Consider the following 19,724-nt stretch of genomic DNA (forward strand, 5'->3'; position numbering starts at 1 on the left):
ATTAAGATACGAAACATGATAAAACTAAATACGAACACAAGAATAATTATTCGTTTATTAAATATATTAAAAATTTTTATACAACACAATTAATAAACATGATTAAACGATTAACATAATTTTTTTTAATACGTTTAACCTGATCAACTTAAAATATTTATATTAAAATATAATTTTATTATTCAAATTTAAAATTAATAATTATAAAAATAATTATAACAAATAATAATAACATCAAATATAATAAAATCTAAAATAAATAACATATATAAAATTCATTATCATATTAATAAAATTCATCATTAACATTAAATGTGTCATTTATACGCGTTTAAACATGATAATACTATTAATTAAACGTGTTAATTATGTCTGACACAATTAAAACACGAAATACGATAAGATTAAATTCAAATTTATTTAATTCCATGTCTTCTCGTATCGTATCCAACATTGTCAAGTCTAATAACAAAGACATTATTTCAAGTGCCAATTATCCTGTATTATCATATTTGATTAAATAAAATTAAGATTTTTTATAATCGATTTCAAATAGGATTCAAATAATGGTCTTACCCACTACTTGAATTCAATTATAAATAATAAATTTTAATATTAAATATTAATTTTACAAATATTATTTTTTATTTATAAACTTTTTATAATTAATGTAATGCTTACTTAAATTTATTAATTATTCTAATAATGATTTTAAATTTTAATTTAATAACTTAAAATTATTAATTTAATTTTCATTAATAATAAAATTCAAATAGAACTAATGATACATTTGGTATGGGAAATAGCAAAGTCATTCCCCTTTATTCCTTTCTCATTTTTATTCTTTTGTTTCGCTGGTTTTTGAGGTTCCGAGGAACAATAATTCTCCAAAATCTTGGTTTAGCCATTCCCCACCTCTCCATGTCGAAGGCTCTTCCATGACTATGGAATAGAGTCAAAAATTTATTGGACAAAAATGTCTTTATTTATTGAAAATAATTACAATATACAAATATAAATAAAAATAAAGAAAAAGTAAAAAGAAATTAAAATTAAAAAATATATTAATAATTTAATAATAATTATAATTTTAAATTTTTTATGAAAATAGAAATTAAAAGATTAAAAAATGAAACTACAAATAGAGAAAAAATAAAGAGAAATTGAAGTAAAAAATCATATTAATAATTTAAGAATGAATTATTAATATTTTAAATTTATAATGAAAATAAAATTAAAAAATTAAAAAAGAAAAAATATTATTAAATTATAATAATAAATAATTTTATCTAATTTACTAAATTATAATAAAAAGTAATTTTGTCATTTTTTCATTTATTCTTAAACTTTTCCAAAGCTATTATTATCAACCAACCATCAAAATAAATTATAATAACAATTCTTATCATATTTCATCTCATGAACCAAATAACATGATAACCATTCCATTCTATTCTATTTCATCGTGCGAACCTAACGTGTCATAAGGGATACCTCTGACCGTTGTTGACATCCCTGTGCCAAAGGTCATTTACCTCGAGTCTTGAGTAGCATTGGCCTTGACATAAACTCCTTCGAAATGCCCTTCATGGAAAATGCAGAGCATATCCTTTTTCACATCTAGATTTAGCAGTAACATCCATCTCCTGGGTCCCTGGATGACAAAATCCAGAGTCTACCTCGTGGCACACCAATCTACATATCCACTGCAACTTGTCTTATGAATCCTAGTTCAACTTGTGCAGACATGCATGATTATACTCCAGAAAGATGCTGTCCCAAAATGGGAAAAGGGAATAGGTGGAAAAGGTTGGTACAGAAGAGTGAGTGACATGTACCACTGTGCTAAACTAGTAGCTTGACAATAATAGCCATTATTCCAAGGGATTATTTTCAAAGGCAGGAAAGATTGACAAACCTTGTTTAATCTACAACTACAAATTCTTTCTGGTAGCTCTACTCGTGAAACTAGCAAAGAGAAAATTCTTCATGATAAAGATGATAAGAGGTTACAAGCTTGCGAGGTAATAAGCAAGAGTTATCAAAATGTGGTAAGCCAATTCAATCACCAATAGAGGTATACTTTTTCTTTGTTTTGGTCAAAATATTCAGCAATCAATATCTATAATACACCTACTATTACAAAAATGAACTTACTAACTATGAAGCAAGTTGAACTTGTTGGAAACTGACTAAAAGAAGAGTATGCATTTCCCAAACCATCAATGCAAGATTTTGCAGGAGAAACACTAGATAAGATGGTTACCTAGAATCACAAAAAATTATAGTTGCCATGAAGAGCTACAAATTACAATTTAAGTGGACCAAAACAATTATCAGATTAAATTGACAATGCTGTATGAAAGTTTCATTGACACAGAAAAAAACAGCCTTGAAGAACAATGATTCCTTTAGAGTATTGGTGTGTGTTAACCACCTGAAGAACATGACATTTTCTAAAGCGAGCAAAAGCTCTAAGAATTAGCTCAATAACAGCAGAAGCAACAGAGAAAAATAAGATCACATCGAATTATGACATGAATATTATCCAACTAGATTAGACATGAGTCTGAAGCAAAAGAAGTACAAAACTGCAAAATATATGAAATTGGAATCAAAGATGTCCTAAAAATGGTGAACTAATTGCATAACCTTGACAAATAAAAGTTTTTGACATCACTGAAAAAGCAAGTAACATTTCCTGCAATGTCAGTTTCCTAAAATCACTCGATGATAGACTGAATAACACCGGCTCCAACAGTCTTCCCTCCTTCTCTGATAGCAAACCTCATCCCTTGCTCACAAGCCACAGGCATAATAAGCTCAACAACCATCTTTACACGGTCACCAGGCATAACCATCTTAGACTCCTCATCCTTATCATTCATAATCGAAGCTACCTTCCCAGTCACATCAGTAGTCCTCATGTAAAACTGAGGTCTATAACCCGCGAAAAATGGAGAATGCCTACCACCCTCTTCCTTCTTCAACACATAAACAATTGCGGAGAACTTAGTATGCGGAGTAATTGTTCCTGGTTTAGCCAAAACCATCCCTCTCTGGATATCAGCCTTTTGAACACCTCTAAGCAACAACCCAACATTATCACCAGCCATAGCCTCATCTAATGTCTTTTGAAACATTTCCACACCAGTAACTGTAACGTTTCTTGTTTCCCTCAACCCAACTATATCAACAGTCTCTGCAGTCTTTATAGTACCTCTCTCAACACGACCAGTGGCAACAGTACCACGACCCGTGATGGAAAATACATCCTCAACAGCTAACAAGAAAGGCAAATCAGTTTGCCTTTGGGGAATAGGAATATAACTATCAACAGAATCCATAAGTTCATAAATCTTATCAACCCATGGGTTTTCACCTCTCTTAACACTCGGATTAGCCATCAAAGCTTCTAAAGCTAAAAGGGCAGAGCCCGCAATAATAGGCACATCATCACCAGGAAATTCATAACTTGAAAGCAATTCACGCACCTCCAATTCGACCAATTGCAAAAGCTCTTCATCGTCAACCTGGTCTTGCTTGTTCAAAAACACAACCATGTTTGGAACACCAACTTGTTTAGCCAACAAGATATGCTCTTTCGTCTGGGGCATGGGTCCATCGGCTCCGGAAACGACCAAGATTGCGCCGTCCATTTGGGCAGCTCCGGTAATCATGTTTTTGACATAATCAGCGTGCCCCGGGCAGTCCACATGGGCGTAATGGCGGTTCTCGGTTTCGTATTCCACGGTGGCGGTGTTAATGGTGATACCACGAGCACGCTCTTCTGGGGCGGCATCGATTTCGTCATATTTCTTAGGGGCACTGTTACCCATGGCAGCTAAGGCCATGGTTAGAGCCGCGGTTAAGGTGGTTTTTCCGTGGTCGACATGGCCAATGGTGCCGATGTTGACGTGGGGTTTTTTCCGCTCGAATTTGCCACGAGCGGCTTTTACGGTGAGAGCCCCTCCACGGCGGCGGATGACGGTGCTGGTGGCGGTAGTGGCGAGGAAAGGCGGGAGGAAGGAAGATGAGAGATGGGTTGGGGTCAGTTTTGTAGATTTTGCGGAGAAACTGGCTGTGGAGGTTGCGGAGTGAGTCGAGAGAGGGGAGGCGTAGGGGTATCTAAGCTTTGAAGGAGTGGCTGCTGCTGCTGCCGTCGATGAAATTGCCATTTCTGTTACGCTTGAGAGAGCAGAGAAGGCGGGAGTACTCGGGGGGTTTTGGCCTTGGGGGATAGAAATGGAGGAGGAAGGAATGCAAGGGGGAGGAGGAAAGGCAATGGATTTGTTTTGTTATCTTGTTTGGAAGGACCAAAGCAGGGCTAATATGAGTTCTATCCACTCCCCACTGCTGCTCAATTCACAGTGCTTACTTTGGGTAGTACTGAATTTCCATGCTATCCTACTCCGATTCTGACACGTGCACGTTTACGGTAACATCATGTAAAATCATCAAGTCAATGTTTGATGGGTTTGGATTAAGACAAGTTATCGATACTTATAATGTTTAATACTAGTTAAAATATGTCATGATAATGTAATTTACTTTATATGATGGGCTTTGATCATACAATTAAGTGATTAATTTCATATCAACTGTCTATAATAATATTAATTATTATGTGTAAATGTGATGTGATTAGAAAATATTAATCAGATTTAAAATAATCGATGATGTTTTTTTCTGGTTGAGATTAAGAATTTATATAAATACAATAAAATGATATAAAATTGATTATAAAAACAAATATAATTCAGAGCTATTTAACTGATTAATTAATCTATGATCCCTTATTTAAAATAACAAAATTCAAATTCCTTTTACCTAAATTAAAAAATAATAATAATTCAGATATGTTCTTAGTAAACGGAGCTTTTGCACGGTCTTTAACTCTCAAAGGGGTCATATTCGTAGTTATTTGAGGTTCAAAATAAGAGAAGTTTCCATGGAAGTTTGTGGCTGGTATTGTGTAGAATTATTGGGAGAGCTGGTTACCCACAGAAACAAAGACAGCCACTTCTGGGTGCCACGTCTCTGATTCAGGTTCTCAACTTTGCCAACAACATTTTATTAATAAATTAATTTAGATATAATATTTAAAAAAACTATGAATTATGAAAATTTTTTATATAAATAATTATATATTTATTTTGAGTCAAATAAATTATTATCATTAATCGTTATTAAAAATATCATTTATCACTTTATATCATATAATATTGATGTGACATGTAAAATGATGAAATGGTACGTTAATATGACATTATGACATAATTGTATGATATTTTTCACTTTTCGTATCAATATAAAAAGATAAATGAAATTTTAATTAATTTTCATTAACCATAAAAGGCCTATTTTATTCAAAATAAAATAATTACAGCTTAATTAAATGTAATAAAATAATAATGATTTAATTAAATTTTCTTGAATAATTCAAAGACTTTTCTAATCATTATGTCATAAATTTAAAGTGGTCATAATTTTAAAATATTCATTTTGAATTGACTTTTAAATCTTTATCTTTATACTCTTAATGAGGTGATATGTCGCGATTAAGTAATAATGTATAAATACTCTACATCAATAGTATATCAAACATAAACTTTTAAAATTATCGCCTAAACATGTAGGAATTTATTTTTAATAATAATTGTTATATTAAATTAATGAAAAAAAGTAAATCCGTGCATACTCATGTGACAATTTTAATCACATATCACATTTTGATTTTAATTCCGCATTGACATTCACATGGCGTTGAAGCGACAAGTCTGGTCTAATTTTGATATCAATTGATAAAATGAATGAATTTTGAATATTTTTTAAAAAATCATAAATAAAATAATTGAGTTCTAAAAAACGACATATCTCACAAAAGTCATGAATGTTTAGTGCAATGTACTCTGATTTTTTTTATTATTTCGATTTAGGAAAAAAGATGTTAGAATTTTATTTTTTTAAAAATGGAGATACATGCATCAACTATTAAGATAAATGTTGTTAACTCAAACTCTATTTGGATTTAAATTTTTAAGCCCATGTGTAGCTTGATATTATTCTTCTATTTCAAATTGAATATCCATCTTATTATTTTTGGTGTTTTAAAATAATATTCATTTTTTTGATGTTATCTCTTTATTGAAATACAAAATTTAAGTTTATTCTTCTAATTTTAGGATTTTTAAGAATAATAGTTAGAAAATAAATCACAAAATAAATATTTTTATATAAATTATAATTTTAATATTTAAAATATTATAAAAAGTTTTTAATTATTTTTAAACATTAAAATAGCATATAAATTGATAAAACCGAGTTGGGCCCAACTCAACTTATCCGAGGTGCCGACCCGACCTCTGAACAAGCGAATACTCGGCCCGGCCCATTGAATCTTACAGCAATTTGAAACTATAGCTTACATGGTGTTCGTGTCGGAAGCTGCCGATAAAAAGACATTATATAAGGAAAGCGAGTGAGGCGGAACTGGAGACGGCAAGGCGAAGCTCGAGCAACGTTCTTCTTCTTCGTCTAAAGAACTCTCTCTCGAACAGATTAAATTCTCTCTGATAAAGGAAGAGAAGATAAAAGAAAGAAATAATGGCGCAGAATTCACAGGAGAGGTTTCATTCGATCATGAACAAGATCTTTCATGCCCCTAAACCCACTCCTTCCTCCTCCAGGTTTTATTCCTTCTTTTGTTTTTAGGGTCTAGTTGATGGAATTTGAATTTCTAATATTCTTGCTTCTAATTTTTTTTTTGTATATTTATTTGTAATAAAATTGGTAGTTCGTTGGGAGGACAATCGTTACGAGGCAAGAAACGCCCGAATCCGTCGTCTGCTTTAGCACTAGAAGAGCCGCAGCATTGCTTAGTTACGGCTGAAGCTCCGCTGTGTAGACCATGGGATAGAGGAGACCTTGTGAGGAGGCTATCGACATTCAAATCCATGACTTGGTTTGCTAAGCCCAAGGTTCGCTTATTCATTAGAATCCAACCCCACTCTTTCTTTCTTTCTTTCTATCTTAGTTACTAATTTCCTAGGTTCTGAGTAAACCCTTTTTTTTTTTTTAAATTGATGGGAGGTAATGGATGATTATCTTTTCCATTGTTATTAGGTAGTAAGTGCTGTAAATTGTGCTAGGAGAGGTTGGGTCAATGTAGATATGGATATTATTGCCTGTGAATCATGCGGAGCGCGTCTTCTTTTTTCCACTCCACCTTCTTGGACACAGCAGCAAGGCATGTCATGCATCTAATTTTACTCCACTCAATCACTCTTTAAACTGATTCTTGCAATTGTAAAAGAAAGTTTTATATTGTGTTTGCGGCTAAATGGGATGTATTATTCTATGCTCTTCAGTTGAGAAGGTAGCCTTGGTGTTTAGCTTAAAGCTGGATAGTGGACACAAATTACTTTGCCCTTGGATTAACATTGCCTGCGAGGAAAGACTAGCTGAATTTCCTCCCATTATGCCTGCTGATTTAGTTGAGAAATTCAAGGAGCGATCTTGTTCACTCTGTCAACTTTTAGCTCTTCCGGTGATTTCATCTTCAGCCATTGAATTTATGAAAAGCCCTCAGCTGGAAGAATTCCTCAGACAACCCTTCATGTTGGATTATCAGAAAGACAGTGCTGAATTTTCTCAATCAGAAACTATTGAAAGTGGATCTGATGTGGATTCCACTAACATGTATTATCAGGTATGACACTTGTTTGTCATTTTGGTTTGCAACTATAGGTTTGGTAATGCTAATAGATACATTTCTAAATTTTTGCCAGTGTCAGTTGCTTTCATTACGCATGCACACACACATCACTCACATGTATGCATGCATTTGTTGCACTCTGAAACTTTCATGTATTGCATTTTTATACAGTTCCAACTTCTGCTTTCTAGTACAAAAAATATCCTACGGTGTCTCCAATTTGTGACCGATACAAGCATAATACATCCTGCAGTTATTGACTGTGATTTTCTGTATTCTTGAATTTTTGTTGGTGTTGAAGAGTGACGGTATTGAAAATGTGCAGGCACAGAAGCTTATAAGTCTTTGTGGCTGGGAACCACGCTCACTCCCGTATGTGGTTGAATGCAAGGATGGTCCAAATCATGTTGTCAAAGATGCTGATATATTAAATTTATCCCAGGGAGTTGATAATGGACGAAATCCGAGTCTCAGCATCCATTCTATTGATGAACATGAAAATTTGGAGGCAAATAAAGAATCTGAGAATTCTTGTAGATTGCAGTATGATCCCAAGTCTGTTGTTCTAGATTGCAGGCTTTGTGGTGCTAGTGTTGGATTATGGACTTTCTCCACTGTTCAACAGCCTGTAGAGTTCTTCAGAGTTGTTGGATATGCAGAAGTCAGTCCTGGGGTCCATGACTCAGGCCATGAAAGCAATGTTGGTGAGAGGGTTGTTGCCGTTGCTTCAAATGTTGGGTCATCATCTATGGAGCAATCTTCAAATTTAAAATTAACTATAGCAGGGGGTCCACCACCAACACGACAAAACATTAAAGCAACAATCTCTTTGCCTGTTATTGGCCAGAGTTTAAGGGCTAGGCTTTTATATCATCCAGAGTTTAGAGAGCAGATACATATTAACCAGGAAGATACACGACCAGAAGCCAACTGCAATATGATTCAAGGAGAAGAAGGCCAAGTCGTGCCATTGGAAGACATGAGAACTTCAAATAAAGAAAAGGATGATCAAGTGAATTGTAATTCTACAAGCAATGATCAATCCCCTTGTTCAAACCATGATAGTGCAAGAGATGATATTTTCAGAAACCTCATGCCATTGGAAGGAACCGGCTTGACTGCAGAAGAAACTTATCCTGATAATGGTATGTATGATTCTAACATGAGGGGTCAAATAGAGAGCTTTCAGAATGTAGCACAAGGTTCTTACGAAAGTAATGAATTGCCTCAAAATGTATCTGGTCATTTAGCAATAATTGGTTCTGGTACTTTGCAAGTTGGAGAGTCTTCTGTTATGACCCAAGGTGCTAATGTCTCCCTTGGAAATGCAGGAACTAAGGATAATGATTCATCAGTGATGATTACATCTGAAAAGTGCCATCCAGAACAAATTGCAGAAACAGATAAGGTTTGCAATAAAGAAATTTCTTTATCTAATCATCAAGAGTCTACATGTGCTGCCTCTGGCTTGGAAGCTGATGTAAATATTGATGGCACATACAAGATGAACTCCACAGAAGACAAAACTTGTTCTGATGCACCAAATGCTAATAGCCAGGAAGGTGTAATTGCTGGAAGGCAGACTGCACAAAACAATAAGGTCTTAGCCTGTGCCAAAGGTAAGCATTATTATTTGTTGTCCTCACTCCTTGGTGCTCTTTAAAAATAACCTTGAATAAAACGAAAGTTTCACTATCAGTATGCTTTTTTGCTCTATTGTTATTTAATTCCCTTTATTTCGGGGCTTGTTATGCTTTTAACTGATTATTTATTGCTTGTAGATTATGAAGTTAAACTGCATATATATTTTCAGTTGGAGAATATACTATTTCACTCTCATGTTACAGAGAGTTTATTAGGATGAATTTCTTTTTCTGCCTATATAATACGTTCCTGTGAAAAATCTATTTTTTATACCTGTAGCATGTCAGGTCTGTTTCACCCATCAATTTCTTTTAATGGTCTATCTGAGGGCGAGTGATTTATATATGACTTCTCTGCTTACCAGCTGATTAATAGAAAATGAAGTAGTAATCTAATTTGCTAAACTATCTTTTCTGTTAGTAAGATTCTCACCTTATATACTCATTACTTGTTACCATTTTGTGGCTTTCACACCTAAGAGAGATTGAAATTTCAGTTCTATGCACCAAGTTGAACATTTAAGTTGTACTATATTTTTCCTGTTTAGAAGTTGTGAAATTAATAGGTGTTGGAGCTTTCTTCTAGTTTTTCGTAGAAGATGTTTGACAAATATGAGCTTTATTTACAATTGAGAAGAATGCTCCAATTGCCAAGTATAGTAAAGCCCAAAAAGACCAAAGTTATCTTCCTAGATTTCCGGGAGTATGGGAAGTCAAGTTTTATTTGTTTCCAACCTATCTTGTCAATTATAAACTTATTCATGCTTCTTATACACCTAGTTAAGTTAAACACCTGGAGTCTAGTTTTTCACTTTTTCTATAGATTCCAAAATGGTTTCTGTAATTTCTTTTGATCAACCAAGCACCTGGTTAAAAATGAATGGCTTTACTAATAACACTTTCACCATTGTGGAATAACACTCTCCCTCTAGTTATTCAAGTACAGGATGAGAGGATAGATCAGTTGTTGGATGGGTAGACTACGTGCCAGGGTTGTCATGTTGAAGAATCTTCCTAAACATGTGCCTTGATGAATATATAGAAAGAAATATAGCCATCAACATATACATTTCTTGATATATGATTATTCAAAGATGGTACTTGATTGAAATGAAGCTTAGGTTACAGTGCTGGTGGCAATTGAGGTTATCTTCATAGGTTGTTTTAAATTTTAAGGTGATGGACTTTAATATCATTTCTCTTTGATCAATTTTTCATTGAGGGATCTGCCATTGGAGCATTGCAAGTTCTTATGGAACTGATGGAAGAGAGTGCTCCAAGAATCATGTGGCAATTGTTGACTTGGATTGCACTCAAACACTTCATTGCCACTGGGATGGCATGTTGATGTTCATTCACAATACCATCTCTGGAATGTTTAAAGCTGCAATAGTGTCTTGTTGTGTAGCTTAGCCAGAGTTGAATTCAAGTTTTGTCCTTGCTTTGCTAGTAATGCATAAATATGTTGTGCTAGAAATCCACTGTTGGAGCAGCTAGAAGCTTTGTGATCTTTCTCAGTTTCAGTGCCGCCTGGAAGGCTGATCCATTAGCTGCATGAAAAATTATTTTCTTCTCCTAGTTTCCCCCTTATAAGTACCGTTTTTTTTTTTTGGGGGGGGGGGGGGGGGGGTGGAGGGTGTGGTGCGGGGGATTTGAACCCTACTCTTTAAACAGGGAAATCATGCACCGACCAATAAGTCAAATGCTCAGGTGCCCCCTTATAAGAACCTTGTTGGCTAGGTGGTTAATTGTGAAAGTGTAACCTTCTTGATATATAGTATGTAGCTGGTTTATGTGTTTTGTGGCATATGCAGTTGTTACATACCTATCTTTCTTTGATAGTCTGATTCTTTGAGATTTGTCATTTAATCTAAGGGTGGTTTTATAAACTGCTACCTCCATTTTCCAGGAAAGGATCTAAAGCAACTGTGCATGGATAAGATAACAGAGTTTGATCCAATAAGGCAGCACAGACACTTTTGTCCGTGGATTGCATCAGCAGGTAGCAGCACACCTGGATGGAAACAAACATTATCTGCTTTGCTAGGCGGGAAAAATTTTCCTCATTCTTCACCTACATGTTCTCCTTCATCTGCCTCTCTGATTAAGGTAAGTTAAAATTTTACTTTTACTCAAGTAAAGGAGGTGTTACCATATTTTTGGTGCTAAAATGGAAGTATTTGATACCAGTTTGTATGTTTGCTGTTAGTTTTAACTTTTAATTATTTATACTGCTCATTCTTACTTGTGACTCTATCCTGCTCTATTTTTTGAATCTGTTAAAATAAAAAATAATTAGGTTTTGAGACACGGACAACAGTTCTTTGATTGCAGGAACTGTTGCTTATACATGGTGATTGAGAAAGAATATCCTCCTCCGTTTGATGAATCCAGATAAATGTCAACATTTAAGATATAATTAATTATGTTCGATCAAATACTATCCATTGCTTTATTATAATCTTTAGAGGATCATAATGTTGCTGGATTTTATTCTGCAGGTTGATGATCCCATTGCATCAGTTAGAAAGCTGTTCGCGTCTCCTATAGCCAAAAGACCTAAGAACACCCATGAATCAAGCTAAAATTGCTGCTTGTAACTTTTATTCCGGTGTATCAATGAATGCCCAATGATACCGGAGACCGGAGATTCGACTTCCCTTGTTTCATGTGTATGCTAGGATGGCAATCATGTTTCTCAAGTTTCCACCCTTTTTCAAACCTACAAATATGTTGTATCTATTGTTAGGCTTTGTGCAGTAGTACCCCCATCCTCTCATTTACAGCCAAATTACAGCGTGAGATTAAAGCTTAAAATTCCGTTGACAGCCATACTGCAGCTTATGAGTTTCAATCAAATTTTTGGATTGACATGTTGAGAAGTAGAAATACTTAGTTTATCGCATAGAACAGGTCACTCTTCTCTCAAAATTGAAAGGATATGAGCAGTATGCAAATGGGATATGGTTCAGTCCATCAAACCACAATTTGTGATGAGCACCTTCGAGTAGGGGCGATTGAAGCCTCTTTCTGCCACGACTGCTCTTTTGTCGCCTATTAGCTTGGCCACCCTGCTCACCAAACGCAAGTACACATCTGTTAATGGAGTTCTCATTGTTTTGAGACAGAAATGTTTATTTTCAAATATAACGAACTTAAATTGAATTTAGATAAAATTTATCTATTCTTTCTTATATTTTTCTTTGAGATCATCGAATTTGGAAGAACAAGAATAGAGTTACATAGAACACCCCCTTTTTAGGATGAATTATGGGTTAGTGGGGAAAGAAAAATCTGGATGGAGATACCATTTTACGTTACATACTCTGAAGAAGAAAGTGTTGGATATGGATATATGTTTGACATAATTACATAGGTTTTAGATAGAGTGTCGGGTACGGATATGTGTCTGACACAGATACATAAAAATGTTAAAATAAAGTAAAGAGTCGTGACATTTATTGGGTTCTTGGCTCCAAAGTATACATGTTATTTTATGAAGTTGCCAAGAAGAGCACCATGAATATTGCCATGATTGAAAAGCATACCTGAAATAGGGAGAACCGGTGTTCTCTTGCACAGTCTTGACCTGTCCAATTCTCTTTGCAACCTCCATTCCTTCCAAGACTTCGCCAACCACGAGAGCTGAAGCATCCAGTTCTGGTGAATCCTTGATAGCAATCACAAACTCTGTACCATTCGGCTCTGTTCCAATCTCTTCCTGATCAATCTCCAGCTTCCCCTTTCGAGCAACCAGCTTCAGTTTCGGAGGCGGTTTAGAGGGATCCCTGACGATGATGCTCACTGATCCAGCCAAGTTCTTTGCTCCTGGACACTTGTCATACACTCTCTCCCACTCCTCCCTCAGATTTTCAATACCCAGACTGCTTCCAGTTCTCTTCGCACGCTCAGCATCAACACCGAAAGATCTCAACCCACCATGTTGCACGTAGTTCGGCATGATCTTAATGAACTCTTTCCTTCTGTAGCTAATTCCAGCAGCTCCACTAACTATACTGCTAAACCAGCCAGCCCCAGCTGGAACGTCATCCCCATATAGTCCAATAACAATGCGACCAACAGGCTCTCCATCAATGGCTATATCAAGAAAAGCTCGTTTGGTAGCAACTTTCTTGCTGCAATCAAGACTAGGAGTGTTAACATTCTGCTCCTGTTGATTGTCTTCTGTTGGAGTTTCTTCAGCCTCTGCCTTGGATGGATAGAGTTGTTCCAGGGCCTGGGAACCTAACAGGAGAAGCAGCGAAGAGTTGCCAGAAATTGCAAGCTCTCGCCTGGATAATTTGAACTGTCTCAGAATGGGGGAAGAAGGGGAAGCAGGAATGGTAGGGAGTTGTGGAAGGGGAGCTGGTGCAGTTGGAGGGTGAAGTAATGGTGGGGAGGATTGTAAGAATTTTGTGTTCTGTAACATTTCTCTGTTTAATTCACTGCTTTTGACAGTTTTCCTTTCCTTTTGGGATTCTACCTTCACTGCCTCAAGAGAGTTCTGCTACTGCTGCTGCAGATGAAATTCTGTTTCATATGCCTCTCTTTTCGTAGAGATTTTTGAGGATAAGAAAAATGGTGAGTCAATCCCTCCAAAATCCAAGAAATGCCTTGCTTTTATATGGTGCGTAAGACATACTCCCAATTTGTTGAGCCTGCTATGGGCCATATCTTGAGTTAGAACATGAGGTCCTGATTTCAGGATTTTTTTCTTTTAATAAAAGGAAAAGATTAAAAAAAAAAAACATAATACTCGAAAAGGCTCATACATTACTTAAAAAATTTAAATAAATTTTTATTTTTTTATTATATTCAATTAAGTTTTTATGCCCGTTTGTTGATGGTATGAAGTTGATATAGAAGTAAAAAATTACACATATGATAATGTCAGTATATCACATCATCATTCATTATAATACATTAATATGTCACATGATATAAAATGATAAATGATATTTTGATTAATGATAATTAATAAATTATTAATGATAAATGCTTATTTGACTCAAAATAAAAATATAAGAATTTGATTGAAATAAAAAAATAATAATTTATTTTAATTTTTTTGAATAATTTAAAAACCTTTTAAGATATTATGTCAAAAAAATTAAAATCCTTTTAATAGTTTCTTTTGTAAGACTAAAAAGTGGAATCAGTGCTATATTTAAGAAAGAATGATAAAATAAATAATAAATTATTATTTTATTTATAATATTTAAAATTTTTTTATAAACCCAACATTGATGTAAATGATGCGATGATTGAATTTAAGCTCAAAGTTTTGAATGAATTATGATTTGGTTCGATTTTGGTAACTATGCTTGTAATTTAATAAATAAAGTATAAATTTTTTTTAAAGAAGCAGTTTTATTAATTCAATATTAATGATCTATTAATTGTTAACTTGATAAGATGTGCAGCGCCACCGTTTATAAGCCTCTCAAGATTCATTTACTTGCCTAATGTGAGATTTTTGGATGTACACTTTGCTTGCTTTCTTCCTAAAGCATTAGGCATGACATTTTCACTCACCCAATTTGATGACGACCTCAATAGTTAACGCCACCGCTTATAAGCCTCTCAAGATTCTCTTACTTGCCCAATGTGAGATTTCTAGATATACACCTTACCTACTTCCTTCTTGAAGCGTTAGGCATGGCATTCTCACCTCTCTCAATTCGACGATGACCCCAAAAGGCAATGCCATTGCATATAAGGCTCCCAAAATTTCCCTATCTGCCTGATGTGATGCATCTTGTATACTTCCTTCTCGAGGTGTTACGAAAGGTTTACTTGATGGGGCGTGCAACGCCACCGTTTATAAGGTTCTTAGGATTTCTTTACCTACTCGATACTAAAAAAGTTAACCTGAGTGGATGTGTAGCACCACTTCTTATAAGCCTCTCGAGATCCTTTTACGTATCTAATGTGGGATTTTTGTATACATTCTACTTACTTCCTTTCGAAAGCGTTAGGCGTGACATCCTGTTAAATCCAAATCTTAATATTATCTAACAAAAGGGCTATCAGCTTGTAAATAGACATCTTCGCCTCATTTATAACACACCCCTTAGAAATACAAAGTATTATATTTTTCAAAAACTCTATCTTCTCCTTTTCTTTTGCTTTCATTATTTTTTAACTTTTAAAATTTATTTAAAATTTATTTTTAGAGTTTAAAATTACACGAGATTGAGTTTAAGTTCTAACACGTGACATTAACCAGCAATTATTGGATACAATCTACTTCTAATAACTATGCTTATAATTGTATAAATAGAATTTGAAGATTGTTATATGTGCTTTTCTTAAGTAAAATATTTAAACAAAAAGATAAGTATATCCATTTATTATTTATTGTTACTTTTACTTTCTTATTTTTATCTTCTTTTTTCACGATTTTTTATTTTTAATTACAAAATTGTGAGCTTTAATTAATCATAAATATGACTTAAAAATTAATTAGTTTTATGCATTTCATGTCAGTGTACCATTTGAGCTGAGTTTATGTCACTAGGGTTTAAGCCACTCTAAAACCCCAATCAGAATTTCCATTTCATTTTGATATTCTTTCCAAAAGGAAAAATGGCGAAATCAATGGCAGTTTTATCACGAAGGGTTTATCGATCTCTTCTCTCCAACCCCAAAACCCCTCAACTTTCAATGCCCTTTTGCACCACCACGCCTTCCTCCTCTACTGAATCTTGCGACTCGGACAGTGACTCAGTTCCCTACTCAACTCCATCTCCACCCTCAACGCTGTCGGAATCTTCCAAGGACTCCAACACCCAGAGACGCTTGTACGATAGCCCGCTTGAGAATGGCCTCGATGTGGGCGTTTATAAGGTGCATTCAATTTCACCCTACTGGTTTTGCTTTCTTTCTTCTTAACTTTATTCTTCAAATTCGAAACTTTCTGTTAGGAAAGCTTTTGGCAGTAGCTAAATTAAAAGGAAATCGTATGGATTTTTTTTGGTCTCTGGAATTTTGGATGAATATTCAAACAGATTGTCCTTTTGAGTTTAATATGGGCATTTGGCAGCTGCTGTTCGAGGTTGAAATATTTAGTTTTGGAGCTGTGTTCCAAAAGTTAACTCAGAGTGGTTCTTGACGTTTCGGTTTTTTTTTTTTTTTTTTTTTTTTGTAGGCAATATTGGTCGGACAGGTAGGGCAGACCCCCGTGCAGAAGAAACTGAGGAGTGGATTGGCGGTTACAATGTTTTCAGTGGCGACAGGTGGGATTCGCAACAACAGGAGGCCGCACGAGAATGAGGAACCGCAGGAGTATGCCAACCGCTGTGCTGTTCAGTGGCATCGAATTTGCGTTTACCAAGACAAGTTGGGAGAGCTCCTCATGAAACATGTTGTACCCGGGTGAGGTTTTATTCTAAGCGTCTTTCATATTACTTAATATGCTGAAATGCTTCTTTTGGTTTTAGATGATGTCCATTTTCTTCTCCTTTTGAGTTTCATTCCTTACTGCCATTTCTAACAATGACCCTTGTTATCTGCAAAAGTTAGCATAGGGGTCAATGAATGGGATTGTCTTTGATGTAGAGAACAGAAGCATGCTGTAAACGATGGGTGGATGCTCTGACATGACCAATTCATTAAAGTTATTAGGCATTTTGTTTTTGAGGAAGTTGTCTTGCATTGCTCTGTTATAGCTAATTCTTGGATAACTGTGCAGTTATCCACTACCAAATTCAGAGAGCATAAAAAATCTATTTACATGTAGAATTGGATAGTCCCTTTATTGAAACTGTTGCAGGATAAGCCATCCATAATGGGTGTGAAATGCACGATAAGAGTGAGTACAAGAATGAGGACTAAGTTGACATTGAAGATAATGGAATGATGCAGAATTTTCCTAGCAATGACTCCTTTATTGCATCATAAGGTTGTCATTAGCAAAATATCTTCCTTTTATAAGCATGGATCTATGACTTAGAAAATATTTAAAAGATGCTATGCACTGTATCATTAAATGACTGTGAACTGACTCATTAGATGGTCAACGCCAAACATCTGGAGTCTTGGGAGAACCAATGCTCATTAGCCAGTCAATGTCAACAGAATAGTTGGTTTTGAAAGATTGCTCAATGAATGGCTTTGTGTATTGAATGTTCTTGGGTGGGGAAACTTTGCTGGATCATTTCTAAGCAGACCTGTTTTCCATAGAGATTTGTTTTTAATGTCAACACTTGTGGTCATTGGTTCTGTTGATGTATAAAATTCAAAATGAAGAGTCTAATCAGTCCTTTCAAATGGGTGGGATACTGAACGATATAGTAATCTGGTTTTGAGCATGGCCTTATATCCTATTGACTGCAACTCCTTGTCATGATTATATCAGCTGTTGATTCTCTTCATTCTTGATCTAGGCTGTAATATTCTTCTCTCTGTTTTTTTCCATTTGGGTGATGTAGTATGACCTTATATTTGGAGGGAAATCTGGAGACAAAAATCTTCACTGACCCAATCACTGGTCTGGTTCGACGGATTCGAGAGGTTTCCATTCGTCGAAATGGTATGTATATTATTTCTTCCATTCTTTATTTTAATATGCTCAAGGATGGACAGAAAAATATCTGAACTGAACTAATTACTTTCTCTATTGAGTATTCACTACCAAAAAAAAAAAAAAATTAAACTTATTCTCTCAACATTTTCTTTTTATCCTGAGAGGTTTTTAGTGCTTTAATATGGATTTTGACATGAGTAATGAGAATTTGTTTTTGATTAACATGTCATGCCATGCTTTATTTCCCCACTTGACAAAACCAAACATTCTAATGTGTCACTATTGGTCAAAATGGTGAGTGGTTTTGATGATTAAACATTAATTTTTTGGTTTGTTGAACCCATGAATGCGTTTTGACTTTTGTTGTGTTTTTAAGCACATCAAATTTTACTTGTATTGCTTTCCTTCGAAAAAAGTTTAATAGCATTACTCTTCTACATAGGTTGTGGTTATATATATTCGAATCAGTTTGTTATTCTATTTGAAACCTTAGTCAAAGGTATAGATCCTACATTATAATATTCAAAATGGTCACAGCTGTGCTTATGATAACAATATCATCTCTCTTGATTTTTTTTTCCTTTCTGCTGATAATTAAATTCTTCTATTTCATGAATGGTGACTGTACCATTCATGGATGAATCTGACTTTAGGTTTTCTTGTGGCTTATTGGCATAATCCTTTCTTTTTCTTTTCTTTTTTTTTTTTTCCATTTTTGTGCTTTTGGTTTACTAGTGCATGGATGAAATAATAGGAGATTAGTACTTTTTATTTTCGGTGAAGGCAAGTTGACAAATAACTTCATAGTTCTGCACCATAACAAGTTTCTCCTTGACTTTTATCGCAATCTTTGCTGTGAATTTTGCAGGTCGGGTTTTAGTTTTGGGAAAAGGCGATAATACCCAGCAAGCAACTCCAAGAGAATTGAAGGGTGCTGGCATTTACTAGAAACTAGCAACTGTTGGTTATCGTTAAAGAACTAAAAATTTCTTTTGCATGGAACCAGTTTTCGCATTTGTAATCATACTATGTTTAAAGGTAATTTATGGATGAAAAAGTTTGCGCCAATTCGAAAGTTCTTGAAATTGCATGTTATGTGTAAAGCAGTTATCTTAATAACTAATATTCCTGGCTGAGTTGGCTGGAGTAGTTGACTATCCCTGTTTTGATGATATATCTCTGTATGGTTCATCAGCCTGCAGAATGTTGGATTCACGAGTTCACATTCTCAATTCAAACAATATGTCTGATAAGTTGTGAAATATCCTATGTTTATATGCATAAAATTCACCTTGTTTCTTATTTACGTGGAATACGTGAGATGTTGTGGATTGCTAGAGAGATAGGTTTGGGTCTTGTTTATAACGACCTACTCGTATGGCCGTTACAGACGGACAAGTCATGCAAGTAAACTCACACAACTTGACAAGTTTTTTATGTTTAATTCAATTTACTAATTAAAATTCTTATCTTCAATTCACCACGAAAGCTTCGAATATTTCTTTAAATATGATAATAATAATAATAATAATAATAATATGCCTTAAACTAGCAACTTGATTTCCTCACATGTAAAATTTCATAATACAATTTACCATGTACTTGTACATCATGTTTTAAATAATATTATTCTAAATTTAATGTCATAACATCCAGGGGTCTTGGCCCAAATTAGTTTTAAATACAACATTTCTTTAAATTGAAAATGACTCAACTATTTGACAGCGGAGTGACACGAGGGAACATTAGGAGATGCCATTTACTTACACAATTGGAGAAAATATCATCGCCAACGATGTCCCCAACTATTTGTTTATCTGCATAATAATATATGTGG

The 19,724-nt window shown here is 34.6% G+C and overlaps 4 protein-coding genes across 7 annotated transcripts; 2 read left to right on the forward strand and 2 right to left on the reverse strand.

Moving 5' to 3' along the window:
- LOC18604039 (elongation factor Tu, chloroplastic) lies at positions 2,426–4,315 on the reverse strand. The gene has a single exon (XM_018117747.1). The coding sequence runs from the start codon at positions 4,176–4,178 to the stop codon at positions 2,724–2,726; it is 1,455 nt and encodes a 484-aa protein (XP_017973236.1). The 5' UTR covers positions 4,179–4,315; the 3' UTR covers positions 2,426–2,723.
- LOC18604040 lies at positions 6,463–12,233 on the forward strand. 4 transcript variants are annotated; one of them, XM_007036342.2, is made up of 9 exons: positions 6,463–6,689; positions 6,797–6,980; positions 7,126–7,249; positions 7,371–7,711; positions 8,043–8,862; positions 9,049–9,125; positions 9,222–9,336; positions 11,270–11,469; positions 11,862–12,233. In XM_007036342.2, the coding sequence occupies exons 1-9, from the start codon at positions 6,607–6,609 to the stop codon at positions 11,943–11,945; spliced, it is 2,028 nt and encodes a 675-aa protein (XP_007036404.2). In that variant the 5' UTR covers positions 6,463–6,606; the 3' UTR covers positions 11,946–12,233. The 4 variants fall into 4 exon arrangements, with proteins under 4 accessions (XP_007036404.2, XP_017973234.1, XP_007036405.2 ...); XM_018117745.1 differs by adding an exon at positions 11,681–11,760 and having other exon boundaries at positions 9,049–9,336; positions 11,862–11,951; XM_007036343.2 differs by having other exon boundaries at positions 9,049–9,336.
- LOC18604041 (peptidyl-prolyl cis-trans isomerase CYP26-2, chloroplastic) lies at positions 12,236–13,960 on the reverse strand. The gene is made up of 2 exons (XM_007036345.2): positions 12,909–13,960; positions 12,236–12,431 (listed from the first exon to the last, which is right to left on the reverse strand). Exons 1-2 carry the CDS (start codon positions 13,787–13,789, stop codon positions 12,329–12,331), a joined length of 984 nt encoding a protein of 327 aa, XP_007036407.2. The 5' UTR covers positions 13,790–13,960; the 3' UTR covers positions 12,236–12,328.
- On the forward strand, positions 15,850–19,059 carry LOC18604042 (single-stranded DNA-binding protein, mitochondrial). The gene is made up of 4 exons (XM_007036346.2): positions 15,850–16,209; positions 16,511–16,737; positions 17,793–17,893; positions 18,756–19,059. Exons 1-4 carry the CDS (start codon positions 15,949–15,951, stop codon positions 18,833–18,835), a joined length of 669 nt encoding a protein of 222 aa, XP_007036408.2. The 5' UTR covers positions 15,850–15,948; the 3' UTR covers positions 18,836–19,059.

Source organism: Theobroma cacao, chromosome 3, assembly GCF_000208745.1.
Source record: "Theobroma cacao cultivar B97-61/B2 chromosome 3, Criollo_cocoa_genome_V2, whole genome shotgun sequence".
Lineage (NCBI taxonomy): Eukaryota > Viridiplantae > Streptophyta > Magnoliopsida > Malvales > Malvaceae > Theobroma > Theobroma cacao.

Bases quoted from the DNA above. Each gene is read 5' to 3' on its own strand.
- LOC18604039 (XM_018117747.1), bottom strand. From the start codon at position 4,178: ATGGCAATTTCATCGACGGCAGCAGCAGCAGCCACTCCTTCAAAGCTT.
- LOC18604040 (XM_007036343.2), top strand. From the start codon at position 6,607: ATGGCGCAGAATTCACAGGAGAGGTTTCATTCGATCATGAACAAGATC. The intron at 7,250-7,370 runs GCATGTCATGCA...TATGCTCTTCAG, and splicing joins TTCTTGGACACAGCAGCAAG to TTGAGAAGGTAGCCTTGGTG. The intron at 11,470-11,861 runs GTAAGTTAAAAT...TTTATTCTGCAG, and splicing joins CATCTGCCTCTCTGATTAAG to GTTGATGATCCCATTGCATC.
- LOC18604042 (XM_007036346.2), top strand. From the start codon at position 15,949: ATGGCGAAATCAATGGCAGTTTTATCACGAAGGGTTTATCGATCTCTT. The intron at 16,738-17,792 runs GTGAGGTTTTAT...TGGGTGATGTAG, and splicing joins ATGAAACATGTTGTACCCGG to TATGACCTTATATTTGGAGG. The intron at 17,894-18,755 runs GTATGTATATTA...TGAATTTTGCAG, and splicing joins GGTTTCCATTCGTCGAAATG to GTCGGGTTTTAGTTTTGGGA.
- LOC18604041 (XM_007036345.2), bottom strand. From the start codon at position 13,789: ATGTTACAGAACACAAAATTCTTACAATCCTCCCCACCATTACTTCAC. The intron at 12,432-12,908 runs GTATGCTTTTCA...TTTGGTGAGCAG, and splicing joins ACCGGTTCTCCCTATTTCAG to GGTGGCCAAGCTAATAGGCG.